This window comes from Oncorhynchus nerka, linkage group LG7 (genome assembly GCF_034236695.1).
Source record: "Oncorhynchus nerka isolate Pitt River linkage group LG7, Oner_Uvic_2.0, whole genome shotgun sequence".
Lineage (NCBI taxonomy): Eukaryota > Metazoa > Chordata > Actinopteri > Salmoniformes > Salmonidae > Oncorhynchus > Oncorhynchus nerka.
This window is the reverse complement of record NC_088402.1, coordinates 12530128-12555127: the sequence shown is the minus strand read 5'-3', so window position 1 is coordinate 12555127 and position 25000 is coordinate 12530128. Positions and strand designations below refer to the sequence as shown.

At 43.8% G+C, this 25000-nt stretch overlaps 2 protein-coding genes across 29 annotated transcripts in view; both read left to right on the top strand.

Moving 5' to 3' along the window:
• Positions 1 to 10692, top strand: part of LOC115124612 (CLIP-associating protein 2-like) — a 180074-nt gene extending 169382 nt beyond the window's left edge. For all 28 annotated transcript variants that reach the window (XM_065020197.1, XM_065020209.1, XM_065020199.1 and 25 more), the window contains 3 exons: positions 5603 to 5809; positions 7059 to 7175; positions 9328 to 10692. In XM_065020197.1, the coding sequence (XP_064876269.1) occupies positions 5603 to 5809; positions 7059 to 7175; positions 9328 to 9405 (402 nt within the window). In that variant the 3' untranslated portion in view covers positions 9406 to 10692. The remainder of the gene's footprint in view (positions 1 to 5602; positions 5810 to 7058; positions 7176 to 9327) is intronic.
• Positions 10693 to 20445: 9753 nt separating this feature from the next.
• The window catches only part of LOC135572312 (upstream-binding protein 1-like), a 26966-nt gene continuing 22411 nt past the window's right edge, over positions 20446 to 25000 (top strand). Inside the window, exon 1 of the mRNA XM_065020032.1 lies at positions 20446 to 20636. Coding sequence (XP_064876104.1) covers positions 20521 to 20636 — 116 coding nt within the window. The 5' untranslated portion in view covers positions 20446 to 20520. The remainder of the gene's footprint in view (positions 20637 to 25000) is intronic.

Here is a 25000-nt window from a genome sequence, read left to right as displayed (position 1 = left end):
ACACACTCTCCTTAAAATATACACACACACACACACACACACTCTCCTTAAAATATACACACACACACACACACACTCTCCTTAAAATATACACACACACACACACACTCTCCTTAAAATACACACACACACACACACACTCTCCTTAAAATATACACACACACACTCTCCTTAAAATACACACACACACACACACACACTCCTTAAAATATACACACACACACTCTCCTTAAAATATACACACACACACACACACTCCTTAAAATATACACACACACACACACACACTCCTTAAAATATACACACACACACACTCTCCTTAAAATATACACACACACACACACTCTCCTTAAAATATACACACACACACTCTCCTTAAAATATACACACACACACACACACACACACACACTCCTTAAAATATACACACACACACACACACTCCTTAAAATATACACACACACACACACACTCTCCTTAAAATACACACACACACACACACACACACTCTCCTTAAAATATACACACACACACACACACACACTCTCCTTAAAATATACACACACACACACACACACTCTCCTTAAAATATACACACACACACACACACACACTCCTTAAAATATACACACACACACACACACACTCTCCTTAAAATATACACACACACACACACTCCTTAAAATATACACACACACTCTCCTTAAAATATACACACACACACACACTCTCTCCTTAAAATATACACACACACACACACTCTCCTTAAATATACACACACACACACTCTCCTTAAAATATACACACACACACACACACTCCTTAAAATATACACACACACACACACACTCTCCTTAAAATATACACACACACACACACACACACACTCTCCTTAAAATATACACACACACACACATCTCCTTAAAATATACACACACACACACACACACTCTCCTTAAAATATACACACACACACACACTCCTTAAAATATACACACACTCTCCTTAAAATATACACACACACGCACACTCTCCTTAAAATATACACACACACACACACACTCTCCTTAAAATATACACACACACACACACACACACTCCTTAAAATATACACACACACACACACACACACTCCTTAAAATATACACACACACACACTCCTTAAAATATACACACACACACACACACTCTCCTTAAAATATACACACACACACACACTCTCCTTAAAATATACACACACACACACACACACTCTCCTTAAAATACACACACACACACACACACACACACTCATTAAAATATACACACACACACTCTCCTTAAAATATACACACACACACACACACACACACACACTCTCCTTAAAATATACACACACACACACTCTCCTTAAAATATACACACACACACACTCTCCTTAAAATATACACACACACACACACACACTCCTTAAAATATACACACACACACACACACTCTCCTTAAAATATACACACACACACACACTCTCCTTAAAATATACACACACACACACTCTCCTTAAAATATACACACACACACACACACACTCTCCTTAAAATATACACACACACACTCTCCTTAAAATATACACACACACACACACTCTCCTTAAAATATACACACACACACACTCTCCTTAAAATATACACACACACACACACACACACACTCTCCTTAAAATATACACACACACACACACTCTCCTTAAAATATACACACACACACACACACTCCTTAAAATATACACACACACACACACACACACACACACACTCCTTAAAATATACACACACACACACACACACTCCTTAAAATATACACACACACACACACACTCCTTAAAATACACTGCTCAAACAAATAAAGGGAACACTAAAATAACACTGATCTGAATGAATTAAATATTCTTATTAAATACTTCTTTACATAGTTGAATGTGCTGACAACAAAATCACACAAAAATTATCAATGGAAATCAAATTTATCAACCCATGGAGGTCTGGATTTGGAGTCAAAATTAAAGTGGAAAATCACACTACAGGCTGATCCAACTTTGATGTAATGTCCTTAAAACAAGTCAAAAGGAGGCTCCGTAGTGAGTGTGGCCTCCACGTGCCTGTATGACCTCCCTACAACGCCTGGGCATGCTCCTGATGAGGTGGCGGATGGTCTCCTGAGGGATCTCCTCCAGGACCTGGACTAAAGCATCCGCCACCTCCTGGACAGTCTGTGGTGCAACAGTCTGTTGGTGGATGGAGCGAGACATGATGTCCCAGATGTGCTCAATTGGATTCAGGTCTGGGGAACGGGCGGGCCAGTCCATAGCATCAATGCCTTCCTCTTGCAGGAACTGCTGACACACTCCAGCCACATGAGGTCTAGCATTGTCTTGCATTAGGAGGAACCCAGGGCCAACCACACCAGCATATGGTCTCACAAGGGGTTTGAGGATCTCATCTCGGTACCTAATGGCAGTCAGGCTACCTCTGGCGAGCACGTAGAGGGCTGTGCGGCCCCCCAAAGAAATGCCACCCCACACCATGACTGACCCACCGCCAAACCGGTCATTCTGGAGGATGTTGAAGGCAGCAGAACGTTCTTCACGGCGTCTCCAGACTGTCATGTCTGTCACATGTGCTCAGTGTGAACCTGCTTTCATCTGTGAAGAGCACAGGGCGCCAGTGGCGAATTTGCCAATCTTGGTGTTCTCTGGCAAATGCCAAACGTCCTGCACGGTGTTGGGCTGTAAGCACAACCCGCACCTGTGGACGTCGGGCCCTCATACCTACCACCCTCATGGAGTCTGTTTCTGACCGTTTGAGCAGACACATGCACATTTGTGGCCTGCTGGAAGTCATTTTGCAGGGCTCCTCCTGCTCCTCCTTGCACAAAGGTGGAGGTAGCGGTTCTGCTGCTGGGTTGTTGCCCTCCTACGGCCTCCTCCAAGTCTCCTGATGTACTGGCCTGTCTCCTGGTAGGGCCTCCATGCTCTGGACACTACGCTGACAGACACAGCAAACCTTCTTGCCACAGCTCACATTGATGTGCCATCCTGGATGAGCTGCACTACCTGAGCCACTTGTGTGGGTTGTAGACTCTGTCTCATGCTTCCACTAGAGTGAAAGCACCGCCAGCATTCAAAAGTGACCAAAACATCAGCCAGGAAGCATAGGAACTGAGAAGTGGTCTGTGGTCACCACCTGCAGAACCACTCCTTTCTTGGGGGTGTCTTGCTAATTGCCTATAATTTCCACCTGTTGTCTATTCCATTTGCACAACAGCTTGTGAAATGTATTGTCAATCAGTGTTGCTTCCTAAGTGGACAGTTTGATTTCACAGAAGTGTGATTGACGAGTTACATTGTGTTGTTTAAGTGTTCCCTTTATTTTTTTGAGCAGTGTATATACATCCCTCCACCTCTCCATCTAATATACAGTGGGGCAAAAAAAGTTTTTAGTCAGCCACCAATTGTGCAAGTTCTCCCACTTAAAAAGATGAGAGGCCTGTAATTTTCATCATAGGTACACTTCAACTATGACAGACAACATGAGGAAAAAATATCCAGAAAATCACATTGTAGGATTTTTAATTAAGTGTATACACACACACTCCTTAAAATATATATACACACACACACACACACTCTTTAAAATATGTACACACACTCCTTAAAATACACATACACACACTCCTTAAAATACACACACACACACTCCTTAAAATATATATATACACTCCTTAAAATATATACACACTCCTTAAAATACACACACACACACTCCTTTATTAAAATATATACACACACACACACTCTTTAAAATATATACACACACACACACTCTTTAAAATATATACACACACACACACTCCTTAAAATATATGCACACACTCCTTAAAATATACAAACACACACTCCTTAAAATATACACACACACTCCTTAAAAAATATATATACACACTCCTTAAAATATACATACATACACACTCCTTAAAATATACACACACACACTCCTTAAAATATACACACACACACTCCTTAAAATATACACACACACACTCCTTAAAATATACACACACACACTTCTTAAAATATATACACACAGTCCTTAGAATATACATACATACACTCTTTAAAATATACACACACACACTCAAAATACACACACACACACTCCTTAATATATATATACACACACACTCACACTCCTTAATATATATACACACACACTCCTTAAAATATACACACACACACTCCTTAAAATATACACACACACTCCTTAAAATACACACACAAAATACACACACACTCCTTAAAATATACACGCACACTCCTTAAAATATACACACACACTCCTTAAAATATACACACACACTCCTTAAAATATACACACACTCCTTAATATACATACACACACACTCCTTAAAATATACACACACTCCTTAATATACACACACACACTCCTTAAATATACACACACACACTCCTTAAAATATACACACACTCCTTAATATACACACATACACACTCCTTAAAATATACACACACACACACTCCTTAAAATATACACACACTCCTTAAAATATACACACACTCCTTAATATACACACACACACTCCTTAAATATACACACACACACTCCTTAAAATATACACACACTCCTTAATATACACACATACACACTCCTTAAAATATACACACACACACACACTCCTTAAAATATACACACACTCCTTAAAATATACACACACTCCTTAAAATACACACACACTCCTTAAATATACACACACACACTCCTTAAAATATACACACACTCCTTAATATACACACATACACACTCCTTAAAATATACACACACACACACTCCTTAAAATATACACACACTCCTTAAAATATACACACACTCCTTAAAATACACACACACTCCTTAAATATACACACACACACTCCTTAAAATATACACACACACACTCCTTAAAATATACACACACTCCTTAAAATACACACACACTCCTTAAAATATACACGCACACTCCTTAAAATATACACACACACTCCTTAAAATATACACACACACTCCTTAAATATACACACACAACACTCCTTAAAATATATATACACACACTCTTTATATTATCTGTAGAGTGTGTATATATTTTAATCTCCTGCAAACACTGGACTCTGTCTCTCTCACACACACATTGACTCTCCCACTGTTCCTGTGTGAGTAGGAGGCATTATAACTGGTGCTATAACCCTGTTCCTGTGTGAGTAGGAGGCATTATAACTGGTGCTATAACCCTGTTCCTGTGTGAGTAGGAGGCCTTATAACTGGTGCTATAACCCTGTTCCTGTGTGAGTAGGAGGCCTTATAACTGGTGCTATAACCCTGTTCCTGTGTGAGTAGGAGGCCTTATAACTGGTGCTATAACCCTGTTCCTGTGTGAGTAGGAGGCATTATAACTGGTGCTATAACCCTGTTCCTGTGTGAGTAGGAGGCATTATAACTGGTGCTATAACCCTGTTCCTGTGTGAGTAGGAGGCATTATAACTGGTGCCATAACCCTGTTCCTGTGTGAGTAGGTGGCGCGAGCGGCAGAGGAGACGGCGGCCATGCTGGCGTCGTCCATCAGTCCAGACCAGTGTGTCAAGGTGTTGTCTCCCATCATCCAGTCAGCTGACTACCCCATCAATCTGGCTGCCATCAAGATGCAGACCAGAGTAATAGAGAGGGTCCCCCACCACGGACTAGTCACCATGCTGCCGGAGATAGTCCCCGGACTCATACAGGTAACACACACACTCGTACAGGTCTCACACACACACACACACACACATTCATACAGGTCTCACACACACACATGCACACACACACACACACTCGTACAGGTAACACACACACACTCGTACAGGTAACACACACACACTCGTACAGGTAACACACACACACTCGTACAGGTCTCACACACACACTCGTACAGGTAACAAACACACACTCGTACAGGTCTCACACACACACACTCGTACAGGTCTCACACACACACACACACACTCGTACAGGTCTCACACACACACACACACACACACTCGTTCAGGTATCACACACACACACACACACTCGTACAGGTCTCTCTCACACACACACACACACTCGTACAGGTCTCTCTCACACACACACACACACACACACACACTCGTACAGGTAACACACACACACTCGTACAGGTAACACACACACACTCGTACAGGTCTCACACACACACACACTCGTACAGGTCTCACACACACACACTCGTACAGGTCTCACACACACACACACACTCGTACAAGTCTCACACACACACACACACACACTCGTACAGGTCTCTCTCACACACACAGACACACACACACACACACACACACACTCGTACAGGTAACACACACACACTCGTACAGGTAACACACACACACTCGTACAGGTCTCACACACACACACTCGTACAGGTCTCACACACACACTCGTACAGGTCTCACACACACACTCGTACAGGTCTCACACACACACTCGTACAGGTCTCACACACACACTCGTACAGGTCTCACACACACACTCGTACAGGTCTCACACACACACTCGTGCAGGTCTCACACACACACACTCGTGCAGGTCTCACACACACACACTCGTACAGGTCTCACACACACACACACTCGTACAGGTAACACACACACACTCGTACAGGTCTCACACACACACACTCGTACAGGTCTCACACACACACACTCGTACAGGTCTCACACACACACTCGTACAGGTCTCACACACACACTCGTACAGGTCTCTCACACACACACTCGTACAGGTCTCACACACACACTCGTACAGGTCTCACACACACACTCGTGCAGGTCACACACACACACTCGTACAGGTCTCACACACACACTCGTGCAGGTCACACATACACACAGATTACACACATCCTCATGTTATTCAGAGTTATGATCCATTATGTCATGTTACGGAGGGCTATAACCCATCTGTCATGTTATGCAGGGTTATGACAACGCGGAGAGCAGTGTGAGGAAGGCCTGTGTATTCTGTCTGGTGGCCCTCTATGCAGTCATAGGGGAGGAGCTAAAACCTCACCTCAACCAACTGTCTGGCAGCAAGGTGAGGGACCACGCCCACTTTCTACTAACCACACCTATTACCCGTCTTCCAATACATCCACACTAGCATACTTGATTCTCAAATGAATCTATGGGGCGGCAGGGTAGCCTAGTGGTTAGAGCGTTGGACTAGTAACCGGAAGGTTGCAAGTTCGAATCCCCGAGCTGACGAGGTACAAATCTGTCGTTCTGCCCCTGAACAGGCAGTTAACCCACTGTTCCTAGGCCGTCATTGAAAATAAGAATTTGTTCTTAACTGACTTGCCTAGTTAAATAAAGGTAAAATAAATATAGCTACACATTTTACACTGAACCAAAATAAACTCAACGTGCAACAATTTTCAGCAGCTATAGTTCATGTGAAGGAAATCAGTCAATTTAAATATATAAATTAGGCCTTAATCTATGGATTTTACCTGACTGGGAATACAGATGTGCGTCTGTTGGTCACAGATACTTTTTTAAAGGGAAAGGGAAAAAAGATGGGGGCGTGTCAGTATCTAGTGTGACCATCATTTTCCTCATGCAGTGTGACACATCTTCTTCACATAGAGTTGATCAGACTATTGATTGTGGTCTGATGTGGAATGTTGTCCCACTCCTCTTCAATGGCGTGTGCGAATATGCTTGATATTGGTGAGAACTGGGACACGCTGTCGTACACGTCGATCCAGAGCATCCCAAACATGCTCAATGGTTGACATGTCTGGTGAGTACGCAGGCCATGGAAGAACTGGGACATTTTCAGCTTCAGGAATTGTGTACAGATCCTTGCGACATGGGGCCGTGCATTATCATGCTGAAACATGAGGTGATGGTGGGACAAAGGGCCTCAGGATCTGGTCACAGAGAGCCTCAGGATCTGGTCACAGTATCTCTGTGCATTGAAATTGCCATCGATAAAATGCAATTGTGTTCGTTGTCTGTCGCTTATGCCTGCTCATACCATAACCCCATCGCCACCATGGGGCACTCTGTTCACAACGTTGACATCAGCAAACCACACGCCCACAGGAGTGGCATATCAAGAAGCTCATTAAACAGAATGATCATTACGCAGGTGCACTTTGTGCTGGGGGACAATAAAAGGCCACTCTAAAACGTGCAGTTTTATCACATAACACAATGCCACAGATATCATGTTGAGGGAGTGTGCAATTGGCATGCTGACTACAGGAATGTCCACCAGAGCTGTTTCCAGAGAATGTAATGTTAATTTCTCTACCATAAGCCGCCTCCAACCTGTGGCACTCTGTTCACAACGTTTACGTCAGCAAACCACTTGCCCACACGACGCCATACGTCTTCCAGCTGCCCAGTACAGCGGAAACCCGGGATTCATCCGTGAAGAGCACACTTCTCCAGCGTGCCTGTGGCCGTCTAGGGTGAGCATTTGCCCACTGAATTCGGTTACAACGACCAAACTGCAGTCGGATCAAGACCCCGGTGAGGACGATGAGTATGCAGATGAGCTTCCCTGAGACGGTTTCTGACAGTTTGTGCAGAAATTATTTGGTTGTGCAAACCCACAGTTTCATCTGCTGTCCGGGTGGCTCGTCTCAGACGATTCCTCAGGTGAAGAAGCCGGATGTGGAGGTCCTGGGCTGACGTGGTTGCACGTGGTCTGCAGTTGTGAGGCCGGTTGGACGTACTGTCATATTCTCTAAAACGACGTTGGAGGTGGCTTATGGTAAATAAATTCATATTTAAATTCTCAGGTAGACATTCATGCAGTCCGCATTGCAATTGGACACTCCCTCAACTTGATATCTGTGGCGTTGTGTGACAAAACTGCACATTAGTGGCCTTTTTATTGTCCCCAGCACAAGGTGCACCTGCGTAATGATCATTCTGTTTAATCAGCTTCTTGATATGCCACACCTGTCATGTGGATAAATAGTCTTGTCAAAGGAGATATGCTCACTGACAGACACATTTGTGCGCACAATTTGACGGAAATAAGCTTTTCGTATGTATGGAACATTTCTTGGCTCTTTTTAAATTTCAAGTTGATGAAACATGGGACCAACACTTTACATGTTGTGTTTATATTCATGTTCAGTGTAGATGACTGGATCAGGAGGATTCATGAAGAACTGTTTCACTTCTACAACCCTGTAACCCCCCCCCCCTCCCCCTCTCTCTCTCTCCAGTTGAAGTTGTTGAATCTGTACATCAAGCGTGCCCAGTCAGGCTCCAGCGGTGGTGAGCCCCCACCAGACAGCCTATAGAACAGACAGATGGACAGCGCCCCACACAGGACAACCATGGAACTGCACTCTCCCTCCGGAGACTTAACACACATGGACACACTCTTACATGGATGGATAAACACACACTCACACGCTTACTGACATGCTTACATGAACATGCTAATATGAAGGCACAGACTGACACACACACACACACACACACTGTCCTGGACACAAACTCCCATTGCCTCTTTGTTGCCTACTACAATGCACTCTGGGATACGGTGCAGAAGAGAGGATTGTTGTAGTTCCCTTCACAAACATGGAATATCCACCCTGTTCTCTGAGACTCACCCCTGATCTCTACACACCTAACCACACCCTCTGATGATGCACTAGCCACACCCTCTGATGATGCACTAGCCACACCCCCAGCCAGGATGGATGGCTAGAGGGGAAGGGAAGAGGCTAGGTATCTGCATTCTGCAGACCGTTGTGTTTATGTCTGCGACAGAGAGTGGAGGGGGTGTATATTTCTGAGGTCAGTCCATCTGTCATGGTGTTCGAGTGTGTTTATGTCTGCGACAGAGAGTGGAGGGGGTGTATATTTCTGAGGTCAGCCAGTCCATCTGTCATGGTGGTCTAGTGTGTTTTAACCCCTGAAACTCTGAAGGCACACTAACCCCTACGTAGTGCACTACTTTTGGCCACTACATACGCCTCTGGTCAATCTATATAGGGAGTAGGGTCCTCCTCCGTGAGCAGTTAGGTCATAACTGTTCATAACAACTACATAGGCAATGAGTGTAAGGTATGGGAGGCGGAATGTGCTTAGCTATACATGACAGTGATTTTAACTCTTTATCCAGAGCCTATTTACTGTCACAGTGGAAGGGAGAGGATGAAATTAGTTAACTATGTCCACCCCTTTCAGAGAAGTCCATGGTACCTTCCACTGCTTTCCTGCCATGTCTTGGATGAGCACATTTCAGACAAAGGGGGGACATGGCTTATTATTATCACCTAATGGATATGCCTCTACACATGATAACATGGAATAATATCCAATAACGACGTCCTTGAAGGAGTTGCTCTGCGTCCTGATCAGTGTTGTTTTCTGTTGCCATAGTCTCTCTACTTTGGTTTCTCTCCGGAGAGACATTTTGGACAAATGTATTATTTAGTGATCTGAGAAACTGTCCCCTCTTCTTCCTCTTCTTGTAACAGTCTGGCTGTTACCGGGTTGTTTTCCTCTGTGCATTTACAAAGCTGTGCTTACAATAAAATGAAGAAAAAAGAAAAATAACTTGTACAGACCATAATAAACACGGGTTTCTGTCTCAGTCCGTGGGAGGGGGCACCTGTTCTGACACACACACAGGGTCTACAATTAAGCAAAGTTGCGTCCTTTATGCACTGACCGGAATCAACTGGTATTTATTGAGCACAGCACAGAAGATACTCAGTGTGTGACTGTGTGTCTGAACATGGAAGCTGCAGAATATATACAGTTGAAGTTGGAAGTTTACGTACATTTTAGGTTGGAGTCATTAAAACTTGTTTTTCAACCACTCCACAAATTTCTTGTTAACAAACTCTAGTTTTGGCAAGTCGGTTAGGACATCTACTTTGTACATGACACAAGTCATTTTTCCAACAAATTGTTTACAGACAGATTATTTCACTTATAATTCACTGTGTCACAATTCCAGTGGGTCAGAAGTTTACATACACTAAGTTGACTGTGCCTTTAAACAACTTGGAAAATTCCAGAAAATGATGTCATGGCTTTAGAAGCTTCTGATTAGCTTCTGGCTAATTGACTTAATTTGAGTCAATTGGAGGTGTACCTGTGGATGTATTTCAAGGCCTACCTTCAAACTCAGCGCCTCTTTGCTTGACATCAAAAGAAATCAGCCAAGACCTCAGAAAAAAATTGTAGACCTCCACAAGTCTGGTTTGTCCTTGGGAGCAATTTCCAAACGCCTGAAGGTACCATGTTCATCTGTACAAACAATAGTACGCAAGTATAAACACCATGGGACCACGCAGCCGTCATACCGCTAAGGAAGGAGACGCGTTCTGTCTCCTAGAGATGAACGTACTTTGGTGAAAAAACTGCAAATCAATCCCAGAACAACAGCAAAGGACCTTGTGAAGATGCTGGAGGAAACTGGTACAAAAGTATCTATATCCACAGTAAAACGAGTCCTATATCGACATAACCTGAAAGGCCGCTCAGCAAAGAAGAAGCCACTGTTCCAAAACCGTCATCAAAAAGCCAGACTACGGTTTGCAATTGCACATGGGGACAAAGATCGTACTTTTTGGATAAATGTCCTCTGGTCTGATGAAACAAATATAGAATTGTTTGGCCATAATGTCGTTATGTTTGGAGGAAAAAGGGGGACGCTTGCAAGCCTAAGAACACCATCTCAACCGTGAAGCATGGGGGTGGCAGCATCATGTTGCGGGGGTGCTTTGCTGCAGGAGTGACTGGTGCACTTCACAAAATGGATGGCAAAATAGATGGCATCATGAGGTAGGAAAATGATGTGGATATATTGAAGTAACATCTCAAGACATCAGTCAGGAAGTTAAAGCTTGGTCGCAAATGGGTCTTCTAAATGGACAATGACCCCAAGCATACTTCCAAAGTTGTGGCAAATGGCTTAAGTACAACAAAGTCAAGGTATTGGAGTGGCCATCACAAAACCCTGACCTCAATCCTATAGAACATTTGTGGGCAGAACTGAAAAAGCGTGTGTGAGCAAGAAGGCTTACAAACCTGACTCAGTAACACCAGCTCTGTCAGGAGGAATGGGCCAAAATTCACCCAATTTATTGTGGGAACCTTGTGGAAGGCTACCCAAAACGTTTGACCCAAGTTAAACAATTTAAAGGCAATGCTACCAAATACTAATTGAGTGTATGTACATTTCTGACCCACTGGGAATGTGATGAAAGAAATAAAAGCTGAAATAAATCATTCTCTCTACTATTATTCTGACATTTCACGTTCTTAAAATAAAGTGGTGATCCTAACTGTCCCAAGACAGCACATTTTTTACTAGGATTAAATGTCAGGAATTGTGAAAAACTGAGTTTAAATGTATTTGGCTAAGGTGTATGTAAACTTCCGAATTCATCTGTAGTCTACCTGAAGCTGCAGAATATACAGTGTAGACTCTCTGTGTGTAAATTAGAGGTCAACCGATTTTATGATTTTCCAACGACAATACCGATTTATTGGAGGACCAAAAAAAGCCGATATCAATTAATCGGACGATTAAAAAAAAAAAATATATATTTATTTATTTAAATTTATAATAATGACAATTACAGCCATACTGAATGAACACTTTTAATTTAATATAATACATCAAATAAATAATGTTCAATTTGGTTTAAATAATGCAAAAACAAAGTGTTGGAGAAGAAAGTAAAAGTGCAATATGTGCCATGTAAGAAAGCTAACGTTTAAGTTCCTTGCTCAGAACATGAGAACATATGAAAGCTGGTGGTTCATTTTAACATGAGTAAGTCGCTCTGGATAAGAGCGTCTGCTAAATGACTTAAATGTAAATGTAAATGAGTCTTCAATATTCCAAGGTAAGAAGTTTTAGGTTGTAGTTATTATAGGAATTATAGGACTATTTCTCTCTATACGATTTGTATTTCATATACCTTTGACTATTGGATGTTCTTATAGGCACTTTAGTATTGCCAGTGTAACAGCATAGCTTCAGTCCCTCTCCTCGCTACTCCCTGGGCTCGAACCTGGAACACAAAGACGACAGCCACCATCGAAGCAGCGTTACCCATCGCTCCACAAATTCCCGCGGCCCTTGCAGAGCAAGGGGAACAACTATTCCAAGTCTCAGAGCAAGTGACGTTTGAAATGCTATTTGCGCGCACCCCAGTAACTAGTTAGCCATTTCACATCGGTTACACCAGCCTAATCTCGGGAGTTGATAGGCTTGAAGTCATAAACAGCTCAATGCTTGAAGCACAGCGAAGAGCTGCTGGCAAACGCACGAAAGTGCTGTTTGAATGAATGCTTACGAGCCTGCTGGTGCCTACCACCGCTCAGTCAGACTGCTATATCAAATCATAGACTTCATTATAATATAATAACACACAGAAATACGAGCCTTAGGTCATTAATATGGTCAAATCCGGAAACAATCATTTCGAAAATAAAACGTTTATTCTTTCAGTGAAATACGGAACCGTTCTGTATTTTATCTAAGTCTAAATATTCCTGTTACGTCATAATTACGTAAAATTCTGAAAAATTAGTTTGCAACGAACCAGGACGCCCAAACTGCTGCATATACCCTGACTCTTGCACAGAACGCAAGAGAAGTGACACAATTTCCCTAGTTAAAAGAAATTCATGTTAGCAGGCAATATTAACTAAATATGCAGGTTTAAATATATATACTTGTGTATTGATTTTAAGAAAGGCATTTGATGTTTATGGTTAGGTACATTGGTGCAACGACACTGCTTTTTTCACGAATGCGCTTTTTAAATCATCACCCATTTGGCAAAGTAGGCTGTGATTCAATGATAAATTAACAGGCACTGCATCGATTATATTGAACGCAGGACAAGCTAGATAAACTAGTAATATCATCAGCCATGTGTAGTTAACTAGTGATTATGTTAAGATATGTTTAATACTAGCTAGCACCTTACCTTGGCTCCTTGCAGCACTCACATAACAGGTAGTCAGCCTGCCACGCAGTCTCCTCGTGGAGTGCAATGTAATCTGCCATAATCGGTGTCCAAAAATGCCGATTACCGATTGTTATGAAAACTTGAAATCTGCCCTAATAAATCGGCCATTCCGATTAATCGGTCGACCTCTAATACAGTCTGCCTGAAGCTACGGAATATACAGTCTACCTGAAGCTACGGAATATACAGTCTACCTGAAGCTACGGAATATACAGTCTACCTGAAGCTGCAGAATATACAGTCTACCTGAAGCTACGGAATATACAGTCTACCTGAAGCTACGGAATATACAGTCTACCTGAAGCTACGGAATATACAGTCTACCTGAAGCTACGGAATATACAGTCTACCTGAAGCTACGGAATATACAGTCTACCTGAAGCTACGGAATATACAGTCTACCTGAAGCTGCAGTCTATATACAGTCTACCTCCTGGGAATATACTCTACGGAATATACAGTCTACCTGAAGCTACGGAATATACAGTCTACCTGAAGCTGCGGAATATACAGTCTACCTGAAGCTACGGAATATACAGTCTGCCTGAAGCTGCAGAATATACAGTCTACCTGCGGAATATACAGTCTACCTGAAGCTACGGAATATACAGTCTACCTGAAGCTACGGAATATACAGTCTACCTGAAGCTACGGAATATACAGTCTACCTGAAGCTGCGGAATATACAGTCTACCTGAAGCTGCGGAATATACAGTCTACCTGCGGAATATACAGTCTACCTGAAGCTGCGGAATATACAGTCTACCTGAAGCTGCGGAATATACAGTCTACCTGAAGCTGCGGAATATACAGTCTACCTGCAGAATATACAGTCTACCTGAAGCTGCGGAATATACAGTCTACCTGCAGAATATACAGTCTACCTGAAGCTGCGGAATATACAGTCTACCTGAAGCTGCGGAATATACAGTCTACCTGTAGAATATACAGTCTACCTGAAGCTGCGGAATATACAGTCTACCTGAAGCTGCGGAATATACAGTCTACCTGAAGCTACGGAATATACAGTCTACCTGAAGCTGCGGAATATACAGTCTACCTGAAGCTGCAGAATATACAGTCTACCTGAAGCTGGAATATACAGTCTACCTGAAGCTGCGGAATATACAGTCTACCTGAAGCTACGGAATATACAGTCTACCTGAAGCTGCGGAATATACAGTCTACCTGAAGCTGCAGAATATACAGTCTACCTGAAGCTGCAGAATATACAGTCTACCTGAAGCTGCAGAATATACAGTCTGCCTGAAGCTGCAGAATATACAGTCTACCTGAAGCTACGGAATATACAGTCTGCCTGACAGTCTACCTGAAGCTATACAGTCTACCTGCGGAATATACAGTCTACCTGAAGCTTTTGTTTGTTACGGAATATACAGTCTACCTGAAGCTACGGAATATACAGTCTACCTGAAGCTACGGAATATACAGTCTACCTGAAGCTACGGAATATTCACAGTCTACCTGAAGCTGGTGGAATATACAGTCTTTACCTGGGCTGCAGAATATACAGTCTACCTGAAGCTGCAGAATATACAGTCTACCTGAAGCTGCAGAATATACAGTCTACCTGAAGCTGCAGAATATACAGTCTACCTGAAGCTGCAGAATATACAGTCTACCTGAAGCTGCAGAATATACAGTCTACCTGAAGCTGCAGAATATACAGTCTACCTGAAGCTGCAGAATATACAGTCTACCTGAAGCAGACTGTAGTAATAATTGTAGCTGTAGTAATAATTGTAGCTGTAGTAATAATTGTAGCTGTAGTAATAATTGTAGCTGTAGTAATTGTATTAGTTGGAAATATTTGTAGCAGTTGTATTAATTGTAGAATGAGGGAGTGATTGAGGGAGTGTTTGGCACTAGGATCAGGTGACAGGAACTGGCTGGGTGTTCTGGCAGTTATACAACACAGAGGACTTCCTTCCCTCTGCTGGGACATACCAGACCAGCTGCAGCACCCAGCCCTCTGCTTGGGACACACCAGACCAGCTGCAGCACCAGCCCTCTGCTGGGACACACCAGACCAGCTGCAGCACCCAGACCAGACCAGCTGCAGCACCCAGCCCTCTGCTGGGACACACCAGACCAGCTGCAGCACCCAGCCCTCTGCTGGGACACACCAGACCAGCTGCAGCACCCAGCCCTCTGCTGGGACACACCAGACCAGCTGCAGCACCCAGCCCTCTGCTGGGACAGACCAGCTGCAGCACCAGCCCTCTGCTGGGACACACCAGACCAGCTGCAGCACTCAGCCCTCTGCTGGGACACACCAGACCAGCTGCAGCACCCAGCACCCAGCCCTGTGCTGGGACACACCAGACCAACTGCAGCACCACAGTGTGGTCCTATTTGGTCCAGACACATAAGGCTGATTCACACCATAGGGTCAGAACCAAACTGTACTGGACTGGTCTGTGGGTTATGGAGCCACCATAGTGGAACTGTGCTGGAAAGGACAACGTGAAATAAACACCAGTGCCAGCTGAGAAGGGTTCTGGTCAACCCAGTAATGTGGATCAGTCACTAGTGGGTGTCGTCTCTTGAACCCGTTCACATTTCCTCTCAAACTTCAGGGAATTCTCTTGTCTGTTTTGATTCAGTCCAATTATCAAATGCGTGGCCAAAGTAAATAGCAGTGTCCGATTCACAGGTTAATATGTAACGTGATCAACTCATAAAATGGTAAGGGTGGGTAAGTTCTGCTATTGCAGGACTGAAGATCACAATCACATTACAATCATTCCCACTAAATACATCCGACTTCACATCTAGCTGTTGGCCTTTGGTCCAACACACATCTCCCCCACCCCCACCCACCCACATCTTCCCCCCTCTATTTTCTACAGTAGGAACACACTGTTCTCTGGAAGCAGAGGGGTACCAGCCTGTGAGCCTGCTAGTCTGTATCAGCCGAGTATTGTTGTCTCGTTTGAATTATGCATTTGTGTATTGTGAATATGTCTCTGTATGTGTTGGGGTGAGTGAACATGATATGAACTGGTCACATCTGCGTTATAACGTAGAAGGGGTTGGCAAAAGCTCTGACTGAGCCCATTGGCTGAGCTGGGTGCGTTTGGCAATAGAGCGGCTTTCTGATTGGCCCCGCGACATCTCCCCCTGCGGCTGGCGACAGTCCGCAAGGTTTTGAGAGGGCTCCCGTCTGATGAGAAGCCATGTTCGTGCTGTCTGCATATGTGTCTACCGCTACTGTTCTGATCGTTAAAGAGTCTTATTTAACCGACCGGGAACTGTAGCCCTGGTCACACGAGTCCGCGATGAAAAAAGGAGAGAGGTTTCGGAGGGCACAGGAAGCGCTGGCTGCGAGCTTCTCATAGGACGATTCCTAACATCCGTGAAACAAATGCAAGTGAAGTTTTTTTATAATGCTACTAGACTGCTAATGCTAGCTCACTAGTTGAGACGGACATGGCGTGTGAATGTGGTGTGTGGACTCAACATCCTGCATTTACGTAATGTTGCTAGTTAGCTATGGCTGGGCTCAGGGATGCGACGATGTCACCAGCAAAATTGACTTTTGAGGACAGCAAGTGAGCCAACTCGCGCTAGTTAGCTAGGGGAAATACACAATTTTCACGCAACTGAGATACTTTTGTGACCTTTTTCGTATCAGGTTAGGAATAGCCAGCAGATCCGACCCGCTTGCTTTACAGCTGCACTAGGGTCAGACATCCTTCCCATGTAGATTAAAAGACACCGCGCAGTGTGGCTCGGGAAACGTACCTCAATCCAGGGAATGACAAATGTGTTGTACTACGAATTGTCCCATTATCCCAACTCATACACCGAGAAGATTGAACAACTGCTAGTTTTCCGGAAAACTGTCCTTTTGGTTCTCATGTTAGATAGCGGAAGTCAGCCAATCATCTCCTTTGTTGTTCAATACAGCAGTTTACTTAAAGCTGCAATATAACTTTTTGGGCGACCTAATTAAATTCACGTATAAATGTGAGTAATAGGCGCAGTGCTTGAGGCGTCACTACAGACTCGGGATCGATCCCAGACTGTCACAACCAACCGGGAGTCCCGTAGGGCGGCGCACAATTGGCCCAGTGTCTTCCGTGTTAGTAGAGGTTTTGAATGAGGGGGGGGGGGGGGGCTTTATTTGGCTCATCAGGGTCTAGCGACTCCTTGTGGCGGGCCAGGCACCAGCAGGCTGAATTCATTCACAGTTTCCACCGTCACATTGGTGCGGTGGCTTCCGGCTTAAGCGGGCGGGTTTGGCAGGTCATGTTTAGTAGGACGGATGACTCGACTTTCGCCTCTCCCGAGCCCCTTTGGGGAGTTGCAGCGATTAGACAAGATCGTAATTGGATATGACGAAATTGGGGAGAAGGGGGGTTATAGATCTTGTCATTCTCATTGAAAGCAGCGGAAGCTATGTTCTATGTACACTTTCTATGCTTCCCGTGATTAAGTTTACTTTTTGCATCTTGTACTTTAAGTTTTGTACACCAGCTTCAAACTGCATGAAAATACAATATTTTTGGTTATGGATGAAATATACAGGTGGACAGTTTATTAGGTACACCCATCTAATAAATATTCAATAAAAATCTAGTACCCAGAAAAGGCTGAATTCTTCGGTGCATGAACATGTTGCTCAATTGGTATCAAGGGACATAACTTGGGCCAGGAAAACATTCCCCACTGCCACCAGCCTGTACCGTTGACAACAGACAGGATAGGACCATGGACTCATGCTGCTTATGCCAAATCCTGACTCTGCCATCAGCATGCCTCAACAGGAACCGGGATTTGACAGACCAGGCAATGTTTTTCCACTTCTCAATTGTCTCGTGTTGATGATGGCGTGCCCACTGGAGCCATTTCTTCTTGTTTTTTTATCTGATAGGAGTGGAAACCGGGTGTGTTCGTCTGCTCCCAATCACCCATCCGTGAAAAGAACGGACGAGGTGTGCGTTCCAAGATGCTGTTCTGCACAGCACTGGTACTGTGCCATTGTTTACCTGTTTGTGGCCCTTCTGTTAGCTTGCACGATTCTTGACAATCTCCTTGGACCTCTCAGTAACGAGCTGTTTTGACTCACAGGACTGACTGGTCGTTTTTTGTTTGTCACACCGTTCTCTGTAAACCCCTAGACTCTGTCGTGTTTAAAAAGCCCAGGAGGCCGGCCATTTCTGAGGTACTTGAACCGGTGCGCCTTGCATCGACAATCATACCATACTCGGGAGTTTCTTCAGTCACTAGTTTTGCCCAATCTAACGTTAAATCGAGCAGTAACTGAATGCCTCAATGCCTGTCTGCCTGCTTTATATAGAAAGCCACGGCCACGTGACTCACTGTGTTTAGGAGCGAACCATTTTCGCTTACCTAGTAAACTGGCCACTGAGTGTATTTCACAGAGGGTAAAGATGGTACAATGATTCTCCATACAATGACTGTTTGTTTTGTCTCACAAACTGAAAGTCGGTGAACTAGTAGAATTTTTAACAACCAAGAAATTGAGGGATTTCTGCATATTATGTTTACATGTGCATTTAGCAGACGCCAAGGGCACAGACACATTTTTCAACTAGTCAGCTTGGGGATTCAAACCAGCGACCTTTCGGTTACTTATCAAGACTACCTGCCACTGTTTTCAGTCTAACAGTTGGGATAATGATACAATTCGAAGTACAATGCGTTTCTCGTCCCTGGATTGAAGTACATTTTGGAGCCATATCACGTTCCTGCTCTGCCAAGTCTTAATGTACACAAGAAGCCTGTCCGACCCTAGTGCAGCTGTAAGCAAGCGTGTCGGATCTGCTGGCTAGAGTCTGAGGTTAAGGTTAGGAAAAGGGGTTAGAGAAAATGCCCTACTAACCTGCTACAGAAATCACTTTGTATCTAAATGGCGTGGAGTTTCCCAGGTAGCTAGGTAGCTAGTTATTAGTGGTGGAGGGTTTAGCTAGCTAACTTTGAGCAAAAGGTTATTTAGCATGCTATTATTCAAAGCGTCGTGATGGTTGTGGATTCTGTTGTTAGCTTAGCCTGCTAACTTTACCTAGCTAGTCTGGTTGTTGGCTTCATATCAATCCAGATTGCTACTTTCACTTGCAGTCATATTATGGCGCGATATCGGGCTAGTGCGGCGTGCTATCAATTCGCCTTCAGTTAGCTACAATAGCTAGTTCGCTAAAAGCAACTAACTAGCTTCTTAGCCAACCACCAGTAACTTACAATTATTTAGCCAGTAGTGGCCAACGCAACAACAACTAGCTAGTTACCTTAGCTAGCTAACTTTCTCTTCATCGTCTCCAGTCCACCAGCAGTGGTTTATTAGCCTGCTGGCTAATCCCTTCCCCAGAGACTAAGCTGGCGGCCCTTCGGCTAGAAGCGGAGGAGAAGGAGCTGGGTACCATGGCCTGGGTGCTGAAGATGGACGATGCCACCATCGAGTCAGGGCTGGTACACGACTTTGATGCCAGTCTGTCAGGCATCGGGCAGGAGCTGGGGGCTGGCGTATACAGTATGAGGTTAGAGACCGCTTCATACACAATACATACAGTATGAGGTTAGAGAGACCGCTTGATACACAATACATACAGTATGAGGTTAGAGAGACCGCCTGATACACAATACATACAGTATGAGGTTAGAGAGAGACAGCTTGATACACAATACATACAGTATGAGGTTAGAGAGACCGCTTGATACACAATACATACAGTATGAGGTTAGAGAGACCGCTTCATACACAATACATACAGTATGAGGTTAGAGAGACCGCCTGATACACAATACATACAGTATGAGGTTAGAGAGAGACAGCTTGATACACAATACATACAGTATGAGGTTAGAGAGACCGCTTCATACACAATACATACAGTATGAGGTTAGAGAGACAGCCTGATACACAATACATACAGTATGAGGTTAGAGAGACCGCTTGATACATAATACATACAGTATGAGGTTAGAGAGAGACCGCCTGATACACAATACATACAGTATGAGGTTAGAGAGACCGCTTGATACACAATACATACAGTATGAGGTTAGAGAGACCGCTTCATACACAATAGATACAGTATGAGGTTAGAGAGACAGCTTGATACACAATACATACAGTATGAGGTTAGAGAGAGACAGCTTGATACACAATACATACAGTATGAGGTTAGAGAGAGACAGCTTGGTACACAATACATACAGTATGAGGTTAGAGAGACAGCTTGATACACACAGTATGAGGTTAGAGAGACAGCTTGATACACAATACACACAGTATGAGGTTAGAGAGAGACAGCTTGATACACAATACATACAGTATGAGGTTAGAGAGACCGCTTGATACACAATACATACAGTATGAGGTTAGAGAGACCGCCTGATACACAATACATACAGTATGAGGTTAGAGACCGCTTCATACACAATACATACAGTATGAGGTTAGAGACCGCTTCATACACAATACATACAGTATGAGGTTAGAGAGACCGCTTCATACACAATACATACAGTATGAGGTTAGAGAGACCGCTTCATACACAATACATACAGTATGAGGTTAGAGAGACCGCCTGATACACAATACATACAGTATGAGGTTAGAGAGACCGCCTGATACACAATACATACAGTATGAGGTTAGAGAGACCGCTTGATACACACAGTATGAGGTTAGAGAGACCGCTTCATACACAATACATACAGTATGAGGTTAGAGAGAGACAGCTTGATACACAATACATACAGTATGAGGTTAGAGAGACCGCTTCATACACAATACATACAGTATGAGGTTAGAGAGACAGCTTCATACACAATACATACAGTATGAGGTTAGAGAGACAGCTTGATACACAATACATACAGTATGAGGTTAGAGAGAGACAGCTTGATACACAATACATACAGTATGAGGTTAGAGAGACCGCTTGATACACAATACATACAGTATGAGGTTAGAGAGAGACAGCCTGATACACAATACATACAGTATGAGGTTAGAGAGAGACCGCTTCATACACAATACATACAGTATGAGGTTAGAGAGACCGCTTGATACACAATACATACAGTATGAGGTTAGAGAGAGACCGCTTGATACACAATACATACAGTATGAGGTTAGAGAGAGACAGCCTGATACACAATACATACAGTATGAGGTTAGAGAGACCGCTTCATACACAATACATACAGTATGAGGTTAGAGAGACAGCTTGATACACAATACATACAGTATGAGGTTAGAGAGACCGCTTCATACACAATACATACAGTATGAGGTTAGAGAGACAGCTTGATACACAATACATACAGTATGAGGTTAGAGAGAGACAGCTTGATACACAATACATACAGTATGAGGTTAGAGAGAGACAGCCTGATACACAATACATACAGTATGAGGTTAGAGAGAGACCGCTTGATACAGTATGAGGTTAGAGAGACAGCCTGATACACAATACATACAGTATGAGGTTAGAGAGAGACAGCCTGATACACAATACATACAGTATGAGGTTAGAGAGAGACAGCCTGATACACAATACATACAGTATGAGGTTAGAGAGACCGCTTCATACACAATACATACAGTATGAGGTTAGAGAGACCGCTTGATACACAATACATACAGTATTCATACACAATACATACAGTATGAGGTTAGAGAGACCGCCTGATACACAATACATACAGTATGAGGTTAGAGAGACCGCTTCATACACAATACATACAGTATGAGGTTAGAGAGACCGCTTCATACACAATACATACAGTATGAGGTTAGAGAGACCGCCTGATACACAATACATACAGTATGAGGTTAGAGAGAGACAGCCTGATACACAATACATACAGTATGAGGTTAGAGAGACCGCTTCATACACAATACATACAGTATGAGGTTAGAGAGACAGCCTGATACACAATACATACAGTATGAGGTTAGAGAGACAGCCTGATACACAATACATACAGTATGAGGTTAGAGAGACCGCCTGATACACAATACATACAGAACTAGTTATATATCAGTGTGTCGGAACAGGAGATGGAAGGTACAAACTCTTCCTCTCCTAAACCCCTGGCGGGGATGCACGCAACACACACACACACACACTGCATCCAGCTGAATTACAGTCACGTCTGTGGTATCACATCCCCTCTGTGTGGTATTGTGTCGGTGTGTGTTGTTGTTTGTTTTGGAGTGTGTAGGGATGAAGGGGGTGTCACAGCAGGTTGCCACAGAGGACAGGGGACTTTAATAGCCTACCAGACACATAAAGGATGCATCAGCAGAATACATGGTACATAAACCCTGTCAGCACAGCCCAGGGAGGGAGTGGGGATAAGCCCCACCCCCACCCCTGTCTCAGGGACAATCCTATAAGGCATCCAGCTTAACCTAATTCTCCTAATCTGCTATGAAAAGTCAAACCTGCTGTTAATGTGACAAAGGTTGGATCCCTTCTAGCCATAACTGTCTCTCTGGGTGGCTCAGTGGCACGTCTCGGAGTGATGACATCGTGTGGTGGAACTGTGGGGTTGCTGTGGCAGCAATCAGCTGGGATGCTCGGGGGGTTTGTAGCTGTACCAGTCAGATCCTCCACTATGGAACAGTCAGGATCAGACACAGCTCTTACTTCACTGTCACCACAACAGCTCCCTAAGTGTAAGAATGTATGTATGTGTGTGTGTGTGTCTTCCCCACAGATGTTTGTGTCTGGGATGTTGTGTTTCTGTGGGATAAGAATTCCCAGCACTGTCAGCTGTCTTATCAGGATCCTGTGTTAAGTGTCTAGAGAGCAGCTGTGGTGCTCCGTAAGAACAGAATGTCTCAGCTAGCCAGTGGAGATGGCTGCTCGTGTGTCAGGAAGCAAGGGTGTATTCATTACGTCGATTCTGTTGCAAAACGTTTAGTCTGTAAACAAAACTTTCTTTTTTTTCCCACAGCAAACCGTTTACTACCAAACGCTCTTCGTCCTGACCTAAAAGCTGTTGGGTTCTTCAACAGCTCTTCGTCCTGACCTAAAAGCTGTTGGGTTCTTCAACAGCTCTTCGTCCTGACCTAAACGCTGTTGGGTTCTTCAACAGCTCTTCGTCCTGACCTAAAAGCTGTTGGGTTCTTCAACAGCTCTTCGTCCTGACGTAAAAGCTGTTGGGTTCTTCAACAGCGCTTCGTCCTGACCTAAAAGCTGTTGGGTTCTTCAACAGCTCTTCGTCCTGACCTAAACGCTGTTGGGTTCTTCAACAGCTCTTCGTCCTGACCTAAAAGCTGTTGGGTTCTTCAACAGCTCTTCGTCCTGACCTAAAAGCTGTTGGGTTCTTCAACAGCTCTTCGTCCTGACCTAAAAGCTGTTGGGTTCTTCAACAGCTCTTCGTCCTGACCTAAAAGCTGTTGGGTTCTTCAACAGCTCTTCGTCCTGACCTAAAAGCTGTTGGGTTCTTCAACAGCTCTTCGTCCTGACCTAAAAGCTGTTGGGTTCTTCAACAGCTCTTTCTTCGTGACCTAAAAGCTGTTGGGTTCTTCAACAGCTCTTCGTCCCGACCTAAAAGCTGTTGGGTTCTTCAACAGCTCTTCGTCCTGACCTAAAAGCTGTTGGGTTCTTCAACAGCTCTTTGTCCTGACCTAAAAGCTGTTGGGTTCTTCAACAGCTCTTCGTCCTGACCTAAAAGCTGTTGGGTTCTTCAACAGCTCTTCGTCCTGACCTAAAAGCTGTTGGGTTCTTCAACAGCTCTTCGTCCTGACCTAAAAGCGGTTGGGTTCTTCAACGGAAGTTGTAGTTTAATTTTAATTGTGTCGTTTCCACGTGTTTCCGTTCCAATAATCTGAATGGTCACAAGCTGCATATCTATGAATGATTGATTCTTCCATTCTCTC